At 35.1% G+C, this 15,999-nt stretch overlaps 1 protein-coding gene across 3 annotated transcripts in view; it reads right to left on the bottom strand.

Moving 5' to 3' along the window:
- LOC112058583 (protein winged eye) overlaps positions 1–15,999 on the bottom strand; it is a 119,532-nt gene that overhangs the window by 45,362 nt on the left and 58,171 nt on the right. For 2 of the 3 annotated variants that reach the window (XM_052884509.1, XM_052884508.1), the window contains 3 exons: positions 11,287–11,372; positions 10,483–10,551; positions 1,163–1,289 (listed from right to left, as the gene is read on the bottom strand). In XM_052884509.1, the coding sequence (XP_052740469.1) occupies positions 1,163–1,289; positions 10,483–10,551; positions 11,287–11,344 (254 nt within the window). In that variant the 5' untranslated portion in view covers positions 11,345–11,372. Of the gene's footprint in view, positions 1–1,162; positions 1,290–10,482; positions 10,552–11,286; positions 11,373–15,999 lie in introns of those variants that run through there. The other variant, XM_052884511.1, reaches the window with a different exon arrangement.

The raw sequence follows: 15,999 nt of genomic DNA, 5'->3' as shown, positions 1-15,999 counted from the left end.
AACTCGGGTAAATAAAATGAGGAAATTTAGCAATTTAGAATCACGAACCACGTGGCTCTACACAATAGAGTACACAAGCAATAAACGTGACGTGGTTACGTCCTTTACTTCGCTCTCGTGGAAACCGTCATCTAGTACGAGGACTTACAGGCATCGATATTACCTATACGACTTCGAGTATCGAAAGCCGCAATGTTGACTGTATAAAAGTAAGATTTTAAATCACAAAAAAAGAAACTCCTAATGTCAAAAATTTACAAAACAACTTCTTAGCCACGAATCCGCTTAAATCGAGGATAATAGAGTTGTGACTAACTGGCGTTAAATTCTGTACCTATGGTAGCTTAGCTTGCAATAACACATTCTTTTGAGGAATCCAAAAAATTTTGTGTGTGTAAACTTGTAAATGTTACGTGAGCCTTTCTTTCACTTCTTCCTCCGATGATGTGTTGTACATTCAATGTAACGGATTTTATACTCATTTTGTTATAAATCACTCCGAGTTATTCAATTATGGGTTTAGTAGACATGGATATTAAGCGTCCAAAGATCGTCCACATTTGCGTCCACCGCTGGATCACGTGATGCTTGCTCAAACAGTAGCTCGCGATTGTTTTATGGGAAGTTAAGTTCGATAGGTTATCTAACGTATATGACAAGGCATCTGTTTAGTATTAATAAATAATTAAGCTACTGATCATTATAGATTACGTTCAATGTTATTATTATAACTCGACACAAATGTTTAATGGATAACTATCGCATATATAGATGCTCTGTGTTATATATAAACTTCAACTTACTTATCTGTCCTGACTATAGAAAAGGTCAGTCTCAACCACAGAACATAGAAAACGCTAAAGCTAAACGCTTATTTAATAATTCTTACAAATGCAAATGTGTTTCTAATGCAAGCTACATTTTTAAAAAACATTGATCGCTTGGTCGCGAGAGACCTATCATATCAATGGATCTGATTGCATCCGTCCAATCCATCTTGGGTACAAATTCTACATTTCATTCATTTCATCTACAATTATTATAATTCGTACAAGTGCTCGTCATTTCACTGTCAAGCCAAACACCATTCAAACAATGTCTGCAGAAGCAAGCATTGTAATAGAACCTATCAGGGAATTAGAAAGAAAAAGAGTTCACTCACTTGTCGGAGAGCAGCACGCGTTGCGCGCAGTTGAGCAACTCCAACTGCAGCGGAGAGTACGGAGAGTTGGGCGGCGGCGTGGGCACGCCGAACGTCGACAGCGACGTTGAGTACAGACTCTCCGTTACTGGGGACAAATAGTAAATATGAATAAAAAATTTTGGTAAAGTGCCGAAAATTAGAAATTTTCAAATTGCAGAGGGGAGGAGGCAAAACATTCCAGCACTTTGTTTGCCGCGAATTTGAAGCTTCCTCGAAAGGCAGCTCCGAAATGCTGCGACACTTTAAGGATCCAGACTCGATTAGATCTAAAAAAGGATTTTTTTGCTACTCTAGCGTATCAAATAAGTAAGCAGGCGGCTGAGACTTCAATACTCCAAATAGAATTGCGAAAAGAAGAAAGAAAAGTTTAATATTTAAAATTCGAACCAAGGATCTGAAAACACATACGTTAACTACTAACTAAGCAACGGAGTTTTGAGATGACTTGAAGAATTAGTTCACGATGATGATCATATGACTTCAAGAAGCAGACTACAGTTTTCAGATCTCTTTATGCGTTATGGTGGCCTGGTACTGTGCGACGTACAGTATTAACGTTCAGAGTCGTCGGATGTTCCAACAAAATAATTTGAGTGCTAACAGCTAACTGAGTGGACTTTCTTTCAGTTTTCTTCTATCCATCGTTGTTATGAAAGTTTGGCATCGACAAAAGGGTTTGTTTATTTACCAATTAGCGCAATTCAATCTGGACATGGTATAGGAATTTACTATTCTATACTTCTATACTAATATTATAAAGAGGTAAAGTTTGTAAGTTTGTAAGTTTGTCACATTTTTTAAATGGGGTAATCTTCAGAACTACTGGTCCGATTTCAAAAATTCTTTTACCAGTAGAATGCTACATTATCGGGGAGTGCTATAGGCTATATTTTATATTAGTATGATATATATTAGCCGAGTTAACACAGTTTTTGTCATACAGGTCGGACCGAAAATCCTCTTAAGCAGACTTATTCGCATGCGCTGCCTTAATCATTGTGTAAAATTAAAATTAATGTATGGAGGTTTTACGTATCTTTAAAAGTTCTACAAAAAAGTCCGCGACACCATATATCTATCTTCTATATATTAGCAGATATAGTACCTTTTGTGTTTTAAAAATTATAAATTTTATATACTTAGGTTTGCGTCATTATTTATGCTACTTAACTTAAATCCTTATCAAAATAAATTATTTAATAATCACAAAAATATTATGGAGATAAGATTTGCACTTTATAGTATGTTAATTAGTTAAATAGTTTCGGAGATAATACAAAATTTCTAAAAGACGCAGAACTTCCGCTACATGACGCCCCGCGCTTTCAATTACGTAGTTCCCGTTCCTGTTTGAATATGGGAATCAAACATAGCCTATGACACTCGCAAATAGTGCATAAGTGTAAAAGCATAGAAGTCTCTATTTTCCTTTGTCATCGCACCACGCTCATAGGGCTGGACCGATTTTGCTAAGGGTAGGGGTAAGGTAGGGAAGGTATAGGGTAGGGTACTGGTAGGGTAGGGTAGTAGGGTAGTACCGTAGAAGGATAATAGGATACTTTTTGTCGCGAAAACAAGATCAGAAATGGGTGAAGTAGGGGTAGAAAGTTTGTACGGAAAGTCCTTAATTTTTCTAGGTACATTTGTAAATGTAAAATGATAAGTGGACTATTTATTAGGTATAAGTTATAAAACTTGCAAAATAGAATGTGAAATAGGGGTTGAAAGTTGACTTCGATTTTTACGCGGACGAAGTCGCGGGCGTACGCTAGTATTTTATAAAATTGAAGAGTCATTCACCCTATTAGGCAGGCTAATAGCTTAGTCTACCACGTTGGCCCAATGCGGTTTGGCAGACTTCACACAAGTACCTCAACGTACATTAGGTATGCAGGATTACTCACGATGATTTTTCTTCACCGTTGGTGGACATGTGATATTTAATTTCTTACACATAATTGAAAAGTTGGTGCATGCATACCCATCAGAGGCAGAGGTTATATACACTGGGCTATCATTGCCTACCTAATTAATACAAGTAATTCTATAATACACATAGTAATTTGAATGAAGACTAATTAAAATAAATGAATATTATATAAATAAATGAATATAAATAAAATAAATGAAGACTAATTAAGAACACTGGAATATGATTTTGACTTGGACCGACTTGCATTCGGGAACAAATCTTGAGCGTTCACTGGACAAAATGAATCTCTCCAAGCAGCCGCGTCTCTCAAACGATATTGATCTCTTGACACGTTATGGCAGCCTAGTACTTTGCGAGACGCTACCGCTGTCAGTGTTTCGTCCCGAACATGATGGGCGTCGCATCCAGAGAGGTAGATAGAGAGATAGATATTATAAATCTCCGCACTACGAAGAGAGAAAGACGTTTTTCGCAGCCCCATGTTATCCATAAGTTTTAAAGATGTTTTTTTTTTTCAATTCTAAATAATAATTTATATCAAACCGTTTTGAACACCATTGATGAGGCTTTAAGATGTAAGGTACGTTATTTGTATGTACGATGTTGCAAAAGTCACAGACGTTTCTTAGAACAACATTTTGCTAAACTTCATTACGCAGATAAACACAAATAAATTGCCAGCGCATTTATTTGCACTCTTGTTACTTGTTTTCGTGATTTGTGAAAATACGATTAAAAATTTTTAATTATAAATATAAATGTGTTTAAGAACTTTATTTTTAACCGACTTCCAAAAAGGAGGAGGTTCTACGTTCGGCTGTATGTATGTTTTTTTTTTTATGTATGTCCAGCGATAATTCCGTCAATTATGGACCGATTTTGAAAATTCTTTTTTTGTTTTGTAGGGTTTACTTCCAGGGTGGTCCCATTTTTTTCATGTCAGGATCTGATGATGGCATCCTGGAGAAATTGAGGGGAACTTTCGAAAGTTGTAGAGACGGCTAGTACCTTTGCTAGTGTTTCCATAAGGTATTTTAAACCACTACAACTTTATGAAGGTTTGGGGTTGGTCTGATGATGGAGCCGAAACACAGACGATGGAACTTGTCAAGGATTTACAGCAGTCACCTTTTGTTTGGGCTTGATTAATTTGTATTCATGAGTACTTTCCACCTATATGGGTTGTGACTGTATTAAGGGTCTGGTGATGAAGACGAGGGACAGTGAAGAGAACTCCTCGACGGTTCACAGTAGCTACCTTGTGTTTGGACTTGATAAATTTGTATTGATGAGAACTTTCCACCTAGATGGATTGCGACTGTATTAAGGATCTGGTGATGAAGACGAAGCACAGTGAAGAGAACTCCTCGACGGCTCACAGTAGCTACCTTGTGTTTGGACTTGATAATATTGTATTGATAAGAACTTTCCACTTAGATAGGTTGTGACTGTACACACGCAGTGGGTATGCTAAAACTAAAAATAAAAAAATAAAAATTTTAATAAAAAAAATTCAACAGACTTCCAACTCAAAAAATAACTTTAACTAAAAAGCAAAAAATAACATCCTACCTATGTGCTACCTTCTGATCAGTTTGAAGGCGGTGCCAAGACAGTGTCATATTTTAATTAGGAATCTAACAAAATTAAATACTACATTTTCGATTAATTTGCGCGACTTGGAATGTAAAGGATTGATAGTTGTATTTGTACCACTTTCCAATATATCCGGGAGAGTTTGTTCTATATCAGAGCTCGAGTCAGTGATTTTGCTAAAAATACAAAGATAAAATTCACTTAAAATATAGTTATTAAATCAATAATTTAATTCGAGTGGCACCAAAATTATATTACGAATAACAATATTTTTTTAATTGAATGCCAACAGGCAAAGATTGACATCCGTACAGCCATGTCTTCATATTCGTATTTACATAACAATTTAAATTATTGTACTCTTCAAATTGTTAATTAATTAATATAATTAAAACATACCAACTTGAAATTTTAAAATATAAAATGTAAACGAAACATAAAATATAAACAAACATAGTTAAAAAATCAAGAACCCAGAGCTGCACAAAAGACCAAGAACCCAAAACTCTAACTGTGCTATAATAGTAAAAAAGTTATATTATAACACGCTTTTCATACAAAGAGCAGTGTCATAATTTATTTTTTTAATTTATTACAGTATGCATGTGAATAATCTATGCCATTATAATATGTTTTTTTTTAATTTCATAATTGGAATATTATGACACGAGATTAGATAAAAAATATTTATGTTATGTATGACTGTATGACAGTATGTGTATTATGCTATTCAAACTGTATTATCGTTTTACGCATTCCACAAACAAAAACGCGCATTTCGTTTAAATTTTAATTTTCCAAAGAAAAATTTATCAAACAATCTGGGCCTACTCGTACTCAGATAAGATGATTCTATTTACGAATAAATTTTTTTTGGTATAAAGAGGTCATCATTGTAGTATGATTAAACTACTTACGAATTAAACCTTTTTCGTTTTATAGTGGGCAAGTAAAGTACTCCGCGGTGATTTTGTAGGCACGTAACCTACGTTATTATCTATAATAGTCATTATCTATAGTGTAAAATTACATTGAGCTACGGGCCTACAGCACGAACTCTCTAAATGAGTATATTGCATTAACAGATTTTTTTAATTTGAGAAGCAGTATGAACTATTTGATGATGAATAAATGATGAAAATGAACTATTGTTGAAAATAGTTCATTTTCATCATTTATTGATCATGTTTCCAATAAGCACAAGCCAGTTTCAATCTCTTTAACTTCTATAGAAGCCTGGTACGTAGCGACGCACAGTATTGATGCCAAACACAACTGGTGTGTTTTGGAAGGAAGGATCGATCGATCGATAGAGGAAATACGCTCGTAGTTATTATATTAATTAAAGTTTTAAAAATTATTTATGTTATGTAATGTATGTATTATGTTATTCAAACTATATTCTCGTTTGCACTGTATATACATATACCTAATGATAATAGTAAGTAATGATGATTGGGAAAGAATACATAGGTACAATAAGGAACAAATACATACAAATAACAAATACATACAAATAACTTATCCTAATAACTAACTATACAGATGAACTTGATTTAAAATAAAGTCTCCAAAAAGACGTTTTATTATTTAACGTTTATTAACATTTGTAGGTAAATGAAGAGACGACGCGTGTGCCATGTGATGTGACGTCTGAGTTCTGAATTTGTTGTTCTCGGCCAGAGGATAGAAAACATAGTGACCTCATTGGTCGCCACAAACATAGTAATTAATAATTTATGTTGAGAAAAACATTTTTATGGAGGGCCCTGGAATATTATTTGTAATCTTAATAATATTCTTATAATATTATAATAGTATTCTTCTTGCAGTCGGGTAATAAGTAATAAAATTAACTACAATAAAAGTAAAGTAAGCCAAATAAATCGAGAAAGAATCTTGAGAATTTTTCACCTGCGCCTGTGAGTCGAAATTCGAAATACGAATCAACTTTTGTAGCGGCAGTAGCGGCGTCTTTCGTGTGACGCCAACTTCTTTATGTTATGGCAGCCTGGTACTTAGCGAGACGCCCCCTACAAGCGCGCGCCACAAGATTATTTTTTGTCGCCAAGAGAAAATAAAATATTGTTTGTTTATTTTTTTTTTTCATTTATATTGCGTTTAGAGTAATGTAATAGAGGTTTTTTCTACTTCTAATTAGGTAAATAATTAACTACAGGACATAGAGGAAAAAGATAGGTAACCAATAATATTTAAAAAACTCAAGTTAATTTTAAACTAAGATAGACTATCAGAAAAAATGAATCGATTTTAATGCTTTTTTCATAGGCTGTGCGATTGTAAATAAATTAATCGCACATGAAACAATTTTATTGGATACTATCTAATGACCCTGAAATTTATTTAAAGGACAATTTACTGTGACTCCGCGATACAATTTCATTGATAATGATAATCTAGTCAAATGGTTCGCCAAATAGTATTTAATGTATAAAATGGATATTATTATTTCACCGCGTCGTGTTAGAAGAGAATTCGTTCTTTTCTTGGACCTCTTTGTCGTTTATGCCAGCCTGGTACAACGCTCTGCGCGGTATTACGTGATATTGTACCCGACTGCCCATGGGGACGCACTATCCCGGTAGTCGCCGATATATATATATAGGAGGGTAGTTGACTCATATCTTTATTCTTTAACACAAACATTATTAGTTTCGTGTAGTACGAACAACAACAAGAACAAGGGTCCGAAGGGTCCGAAATATATCGATATCAATTAATAAAAGTTAAGGATTTCTTTTAAAACTTAATTTAAATATCACGTATTTTTTAAAATTTTCCAAACGCCAAAAACGCCGTCGTCTATTTTGTGACGTCACTAACACCCTTGATGTACTAAACGTCGAACTAATTTGTTAACTAATATTTTTGTCAAACTACCTACCTGATGATCACTTTGAAGATTTTGTATTTCTGAAAGAGCTTACATGAAAGAACGCGGTCCGAAAAACCTTTATCTTTATGATACATGGCTTGAATTAAAACAAAACCGGTTTAGCATCCGCCTTCAAAGTGATCAGCAGGTAATCAACAGCAAGCAGCAGAAACATAATATGATGTTATTTACGTTTTATGTTTTTGTAGTTGGTTGTATATTTTTTATTAAAATTTTATTATTTTCCCATTTTTAATGTACCTAATCATACTAGATATAGATCTAGGCAGAAAATTTTTGCCTATCGTATGTTGCTATGAGTCGTGTTAAAATCATGGATTGAGTAGCCTTGTCTGATTACAACAAATTAATGAGCAACACGATGAAAAAGCATTGCAAGGGATGACGCGCTTATGCAACTTGAATTCTCTCTCAAAGCCCAAGCACAAGGTAACTGTAAACCATTGAGGAGATTTCTTAACCATCCATTCCTTTCATCATCAGACTCCTAATGACAGTCACAACCCACGTAAGTGCAAAGTCCTTATGAATACAAATTGATTAAGCCCAATCACAAGGTAACTACTCTAAACCGTTCAAGAGTTCCATTAAATGTCCCTTGTCTTCATCATCAGACAGTTGCAACACAATATCTTGGTGCAAAGTCCTCATGAATACAAATTGAATAAGCCCAATCATAAGGTAACTACTGTAAATCGTTGAGGAGTTCCTTTACCTGTCCGTCGTCTTCATCATCAGAACCCTAATGACAGTCACAACCCATCTAGGTGGATGCCCGTGTCGTGTTATTTTAAGCCGTTTCTGAAAGAACACTGAAAAAGCTAAATCCCTATAATATCTTTATATGGCTTGGATTAATACGTCATCGGGTTAGCACCGCCTTCAAATTGATCAGCAGGTAATCAACAGCAAGCAGCAGAAACATAATATGATGTTATTTATCGCTTTTTAGTTTAGTCAGTACGTTTTATGTTTTTGAAGTCAGTTTTTTTACAATTTGTATTGCAATTGATGACAGAGTAAGTTAAGTAACCACAGCAAAATGCCATTGTATTCTTTGTTATCACCATCTCACGTCAGTGTGTTCAGAAGTGAGTACCCCGCAATACATCGCTCCCATGCTTCATCATTAATATCCTTTACAATAATGGTAGCCATAAACAAAACATGTGAATCATTAAAGCGGCGATGATGTTCCACACACATAACGATCCGCATGTCACTCCACAGTCCACAGTCCACAGCGGAGACTCCCGCACCGCTTGTCACATGCTGCATCACACGTGTTCGACCACGACATTACAAGCCAGCTTTACGAGTCGTTTCTTTGACTCATAATCTTAATATCTTACTCGATATATAAAAAACTTTATTAAACACAAATATACTACACTAAAAAATAAAAAAAACGTACATAACCAGCTTTACGAGTCGTTTCTTTCACTCATAATCTAATATCTTACTCTATATATAAAAAACTTCATTAAACACAAATATACTATACTAAGTAATAAAAAAAATCGTACATAATAATTATGTATTGAGAAGTGTCTAGCGATCGGTTTGAAGACGGTGCCAAAGCAAAAAGATAGTACTTCCCTTCAAAACGGATGTCTACGGATTACTGTACGGTTTGAAGCCGGTGCCAAGTCAAATACTACGAGTAGTAGGTAGTGTTCTTTAAGTTTAAGTGCATAATATATTGTATTTCGCTCCAAAAACTATCCAATTGACGTGCAAATTACAACAAAGTTTCAAATTCAACGTTGCTTTCTTTGTTCTTGTTGTTCGACCTACGAGTACCATACTCTAATTCAGGTTAGCTGGCTTCCGACATTACTAAATACAGATCGATTGAATTATGTTTATTTTTATAAATGTCAAAGTTTCCCATATCTCTAATATTATCTCCGTGCGTCTCTTAAAGATCAGTAAAGCTGCATTCATTATATCAGTATGATCAGCTTTTAAGCTTTGAAGCACTCTAGATATTAAAATCGGTTTATATTTATTTTGGTTTCGCGCTGCGGCTCTGACGAGCCGATTCGCGTATTAGCGCAAATCCGAGAAGCGATGTCACATTACACGCACGTCACTCAACACACACACAGATACTTAATATCTATATCTAACACAGAAATATTCCTGTAGTAGTGTAGTTGTATATTAAATACTGTTAGATGTGTTACTAGCGCATGAAAAATGAGGCGCTCAAAAGAGGGAATTTATAGTCAACTCAATGTTAATTGTGGTCAACAGCGAACGTTATATAAACAAACAATACCTAAATATCGTCTACAATGTCGAGTTGTATGTTCAGAAAGTGTAAAAACTATATAAACATAAATATATAATGGAATTAAACACTCACTCACAAACAAATGTGTAACTGTTCTGAGACGCGTTATTCAAATCGTGAAGTTGCATCTGAGACCCTAAACTTAATAAACAAATATGATTACGTTCTCATTCCATGGATTCACCGTAAGGGTGTGAGGGTGTCGGGTCCATCGTGTGACGGATATAAGATCGTGAACTGTGTGTGTGTAGGGTTTAAAGATTAAAAAAAGAGTTCGTTTTTGACATGACAACACTCGTCTCTGCTCATGTTGTTCTCCCTGCCAAACTGAATTTGATGGGATTCTACTTAACTAGCTTTGGATACCCGTTCTAACATAGGTAGGTACAACATGCCGCAGTTCTAGTAAGGTCAAAACTTTCAGCAGGTTTTGGAGATATTTTGCTTGTATGTCTTTCGCACTCACTACTATTTAATATAAACTATTTAATTAGCTAAAACAATTCGTTAGATTTGTATAAAAATATAATTACCTTTATGTATTTGTGTAGACCGGCCACCCTGGGTAGGGAATAGGGAATACAGCGGGAATCTCGTGACACCTGCAACAATCCGCTCATTTACATACATAAATAATTAAAAGTTAAAATATTTAATACTTACAAATACAAAACTATCTAAAAAGTTAAAACACGAGAGGAAACATATTTGTTGCACTCGGGCTAAATTGAAATTTAAAACTAAAATTTATAATTAAAACTGACCAATTTTAGTTAAATTGGTTAATTGTAAATTAGAATATACCAATAAATAATACATTATATCGATGATTAATATAAACAAATTACTGGACTGCGTATTTCTATGTTCCTACCCAATATGTTTAAACTTCAATATGACATGAATATTTGGAACTTGTTAGGGCTTGTACACAAAACTGCGATGCGACATCGCATCGTAAAATTCAACGAGCTCGCACAACGCATCGCAAGAACTTGCGATTTGATTCGCAACGCGCATTCCTGTGATGTTTCGTCACAATTGTTGACGCCAATTTTAGTACGGTCTCCTAAGCAATAACAGAAGTGCATACTTATTTTTACGATCCATGTCACGACCTAGTTTATAATTCAAAATACGTTTAGTACGGTTGACGGTTGTCGGAGGAATGGTCACCCTGGGAGTCGCCTTGCCGCACGAAATCGCATCGCAGCAATTCGTGTCCTAATTTTCTGCGTTGCAAATTCGCGTCGCGTCGCATCGCAGTTTTGTGTACAAGCCCTTAAAACTAGTTCGCAAAACAAGTGCACTTTTGACGAGGTACCAGGACAACATACCTTGGTGCAGGTCAGTGGGCGGGCGGGAGCGGGCGCCCCCCGCCGCCCCGCCCAGCATCGCCCCACGTGATGGACCACCTCACCACCTGCGGACAATACAAAACACTCTATTAGCGGTATTAAGCGGTATGGAATTACATACATATACGAGGTCATGACAGATTTTGTGTGTAGGTAAGAGAAAAAACATGTAATTTGATCGCATAATCGGTATACCTTTCACATACAAGGACGTCACTCAGAAATTACTTATTAGGGATAATAATACCCGATATTGTACTCGTATCGAATATTAGACGTCATTTATGATATCTTGTTCAGAGTCGCTCAAGAAATTCTAGGTAGGTAGTATTCCCTGCGAAGGTGGCATTGGGAGGACATCTGCCATATTAGGGTAGGTTCACACTACATTCAATAAGATCTTTCATCTACCGTTAAGCCCGTTGAACGACCACAATGAATGGATGACAAAATAGTGTCATAAACAATCATACGTACCCACAACATGCAAAGGCTTTTACGTTGGCCCATTTGCGTTCAATTGTTTACACCGCAAGTTTACACACTTTCATTAGATCTATGCAAATTAATGTGCTTTTAGCAGTTCATTTAGCCCTGGTGTTCAAATAAATAATAATAAAAAATATTAAAACAAAGTAGATGAGTTCGGTTTGATTGATGAACGAAGAGGATATTTTGTGGCGTTATATTAGTCCTTATTTTTATACAATATACATCCTGCATTGAAGCGCTTGGTGGATCTTAACTTTAAAACCATCTCTCATGAAGGTAGATCTTCAACAGTACTGATTAATAATTAAACGAACTTACCTGTAAGTGAAATTCTATCATAATTATATGAGCTTCATTCGAAACTATACTTGGCTTGGTAAAATTATATCTGAAGAATGAAGGGACGAAATATAATTAATAATTACTATGAACTTTATTTTTTAGCTACGTTACAAGCATGTTATTAGTTTTTGTTTGAGTTAAATCACACATAAATATCTTCTTCTTGAAATGTAATAAAACAGACTCAACTGGATATCGAACCCAGATTACCTTCCAAAGTATATTCGTACACTCCACTAAACCCGATAGACAGATTTTTTTTCAAACTAAATGGAATTTCTACATGACGGTTTCTATCTAAGCATAATCTACTTTGGAATTCTAAGAAGGCGCAGCCTCGCAGTGGCCCAACATCCCTACCTGCCATAAAGCAACCGTGGCCGAATTTAAAGAGACGCCACGCAACCTTTTGTTCACGAAACCTTCACGATCATTGGGTCCTGATAATAATTTACCGTTAATTTTAGTAGTTCATTTGTATTTAATTTAAATAGAATGAAAAATACCTAAATTCTTGTTAGAAAAAGATATAAATATTTGTAAAACAAAACTAAGTCTAAATTCCCACCACGTCATTCAAATTCTACCAACACCAAAAAGTGTCTAGAAAATCAAGATTGCCACCGCCCAAATTATGTAAGTTTCGTTCTTAGATTCTAGAAAAACACCTAATGAACCTTTTTAGCGATTGGTAGAACTGTCATCATCATTATCATCCGATGGACGTCCGCTGCTGGACACTGGCCTCTTGTAAGAACTTCCAAACCCCACAATCCCGATCCGCAAGCATCCAGCGGCCCCCTGATACACGCTTGAAGATAATTGATAACAATAACATCAGTGAACTTTTGTGTTTTGTTCTTTTCAGTTATACCACCACTTATTAAACTATGAATAAAATCGATTATAACATTAGAATGAAATAAGAATATGAGAGCCGCTTAACTCGCTTCGATTGATAATAACAATTGTTGTAACGAAGTTCCTTATTAATATTATACAAGTCACCTCTCGGATGTGTGGTTTGTTGGTTGCTCACATAAAAACTTTGAAATGGGTTAACTTAATTTATTCCCACTCGCACCTCCGTATAGTGCACGGAACAATGACGTTTTTTGTCTGTCCGTCTGTCTGTTCCGACCGCCTATTGCCATGCACAAAGATTGCTTTAATTTTCTACCTCGTGACCCTTTTAAGCAATTCTGAGTTTTAATTTCAACAGCATAATGCCTATTTTTCCAACAAGTTCAGAAAGAAATGTTTTTTTTTATTACACGTCTAAAAGTTAAAGCAAATGGGGTTCTAATTTTTGAATTTATGTCTTCCAATTAGCTGGCTGCTTATAATTTGAAGGTAACTTATGAACTTTAGGAGTTCGAGTAGCTTAACTTGAAACAGTTCGAAATTGTTAGAAATAAAAATTAGAAGAGAAACGAATATCTTAGCATTCCATGGATTCATCGTGCAGGTGCCGGCTCCATCGCGTGATAGAGAGAAAAACACCAAGCAAAGTCCAGGACTTGTGACGACTGGATGTAGGGTTAAGGAATTGACGATCGATAAACACTCCCCTTCTCTGCTCGTGTTGTTCTCCCTACCTATCCAAATTTGGTAAGATGCTATTAGAGCACTGCACTTCTAGAGAGGCCAAGGTCTTTAAGCAAGTTATAGAGAGATTTTGCTGGTAATCCTCTCGCACCTACTTCTACGCCGTACAGACTAACTACATAGGCATTTTTAGTTAGTTCATTTGTTAGGTCATAATATTTATTTACTTTTAAACTGTGGTCCTTCGGAATGTTAGTCTCCCACGGCACAGTAAGCTCTACAAGTACTAACCGTTTTGTTTGTTTGTTTGGACAAAAGGAAAATGTCTGGTCTAGATCTCGAAATAGCGACATCCGCTGGGATTTTATAATGTTTCTCATACGTATCCATTAATAAAGTCCAATCAGGTGCAGAACCTAGGATTGAGTAAGGCTTACTAGATGATTTTGTTATTGAACCTGCTTTGACGAAGTTAATTTGTCTTTTATTTGTAGTCAATCCTTTTTTAGCTCTAGCTACTGAAAGGCTTATAGCTTCACGTATAATTTGCAGTACTCTATCATGACGACGTGAGTAAAGACCCCTATCCAGGAGCACTTTGCATCCAACCAACAGGTGCCTTGCTGGCGGCACGGGGGTGTAATACCACCAAATACCAATTTTCCACTCTAACCTACGAGTAAGAATATTTACTGATTTTTTTTACACTTCAATACTTCATAGCTCGATCCAAGCTTGAACCCAAGTCCTTGTGATCATAAGCCATAGCCACTGGACTAACGAGACAGGACCAAATAGGCGCCTTATTAATATTCATTATTCAGGTTATGCTCATTCACAAGTAAACACCCCCGTCAAAGCGATTTGCTGCAAAATACACAGAAATGTACTGAAGTAAGAATATGGTTCTGCCCACGCAAACTTCACGCCCACGGACAATACACAGGCTGTTCGTTTTACAAGCTTCTCCGATTCATTAATTATCTGGATTTACACGTATGTATATACTAGCGGACGCCCGCGACTTCGTCGGCGTGGAATTTAGTTTTTCACAAATCCCTCGGGAACCATGGAATTTTCCGGGAAGACAAGTATGAGCCTGTGAGTTAATCCAGAATAAAATCTATTTGCATTCCAAATTTCAGCTAAATCGATTAAGTAGTTGCGGCGGTAAAGAGTAACAAACATAGATACAAACTTTCACGTTTATAATATTAGTAAGATAGGAAGTAGGAATAATTATTAATAATTATTATTATTATCATGTATATTGTATACTTAGTAAATTTTTTTAAAATTATTTGTATACTTAGTAGTAACTACTAACTTTTAGTAATAAGGCTATTGTTTTATTTTCATATGTATTTTTTTCTTAAAATTAAGATTCACTGATATGATTCATAGAAAATGTAAAGCGCTTGAATCGCTGACCGGGCAACTACTGCTATTCTATGATAACGCTACTACTAGCGAAGAACTCTGTTTTCTAAAAAAAAATAGGTATCTGTCAAGATTATGATTATGATTACTTAAGTAATTATAAATTGTAACAACTTAAAAACCATTGATTTTCAGCTGTCTTAACTCAAATATGCAACGCAGTTCTTCTGATAAAAACTTCGCATGATTTTTTTTTAATATCAATTAAAATATTAAATTGTAACGCAAAATTACACGTGATAGCCCAGTGGATATGTTCTCTGTCTTCGATTCGGTGGGCGTGGGTTCGATATATCGTTCATTCTCCTCCCAACTTTTCAGTTATGTTCATTTTAACTACCGACTGTCGAAGTAGGCTTATTTCTTTTTAAATACGTCATAATTATTAATTATATCTATTCTTTGACACGCTCTACACACGCAATAAACTTGACAGATTTCAACTTCTAGAAGGTACCTCAGAAATAGTTAGCTAAATGAAAATTATTATTCAGATTCAACCGTTTATTCAAACGTATTCGTCTTCAAAAAATCAAAATTTATTACCTGTTCACTGTGTTGTAACACTGCCACTACTATTAATACTAAATACTAATTAATATTAAATACTATTTTATTTTTTAGCTCTAATAGTATTTAATATTAAGTTCACAATAAACTAAAATTTTGACTAAAATAATGTAGTTTGTATGCCTAGTTCGGACTACTTTAGTATTTTAGTCGAGTACAAACGATTTTTGGGCGGTAAATCCAAAAGTACTATTATTTGGGACTATATATATTATTTTATATTATTTTATTATTTGGGACGCAATCGAGTTTTTTATTTCTAACATCTTATTTTTACTTGTTACATTATACGGTATGCAA

This window comes from Bicyclus anynana, chromosome 11 (assembly GCF_947172395.1).
Source record: "Bicyclus anynana chromosome 11, ilBicAnyn1.1, whole genome shotgun sequence".
In the NCBI taxonomy this organism is placed as follows: domain Eukaryota; kingdom Metazoa; phylum Arthropoda; class Insecta; order Lepidoptera; family Nymphalidae; genus Bicyclus; species Bicyclus anynana.
The sequence above is the reverse complement of the archived record's forward strand: the minus strand, read 5'-3'. Positions and strand labels throughout refer to the sequence as shown.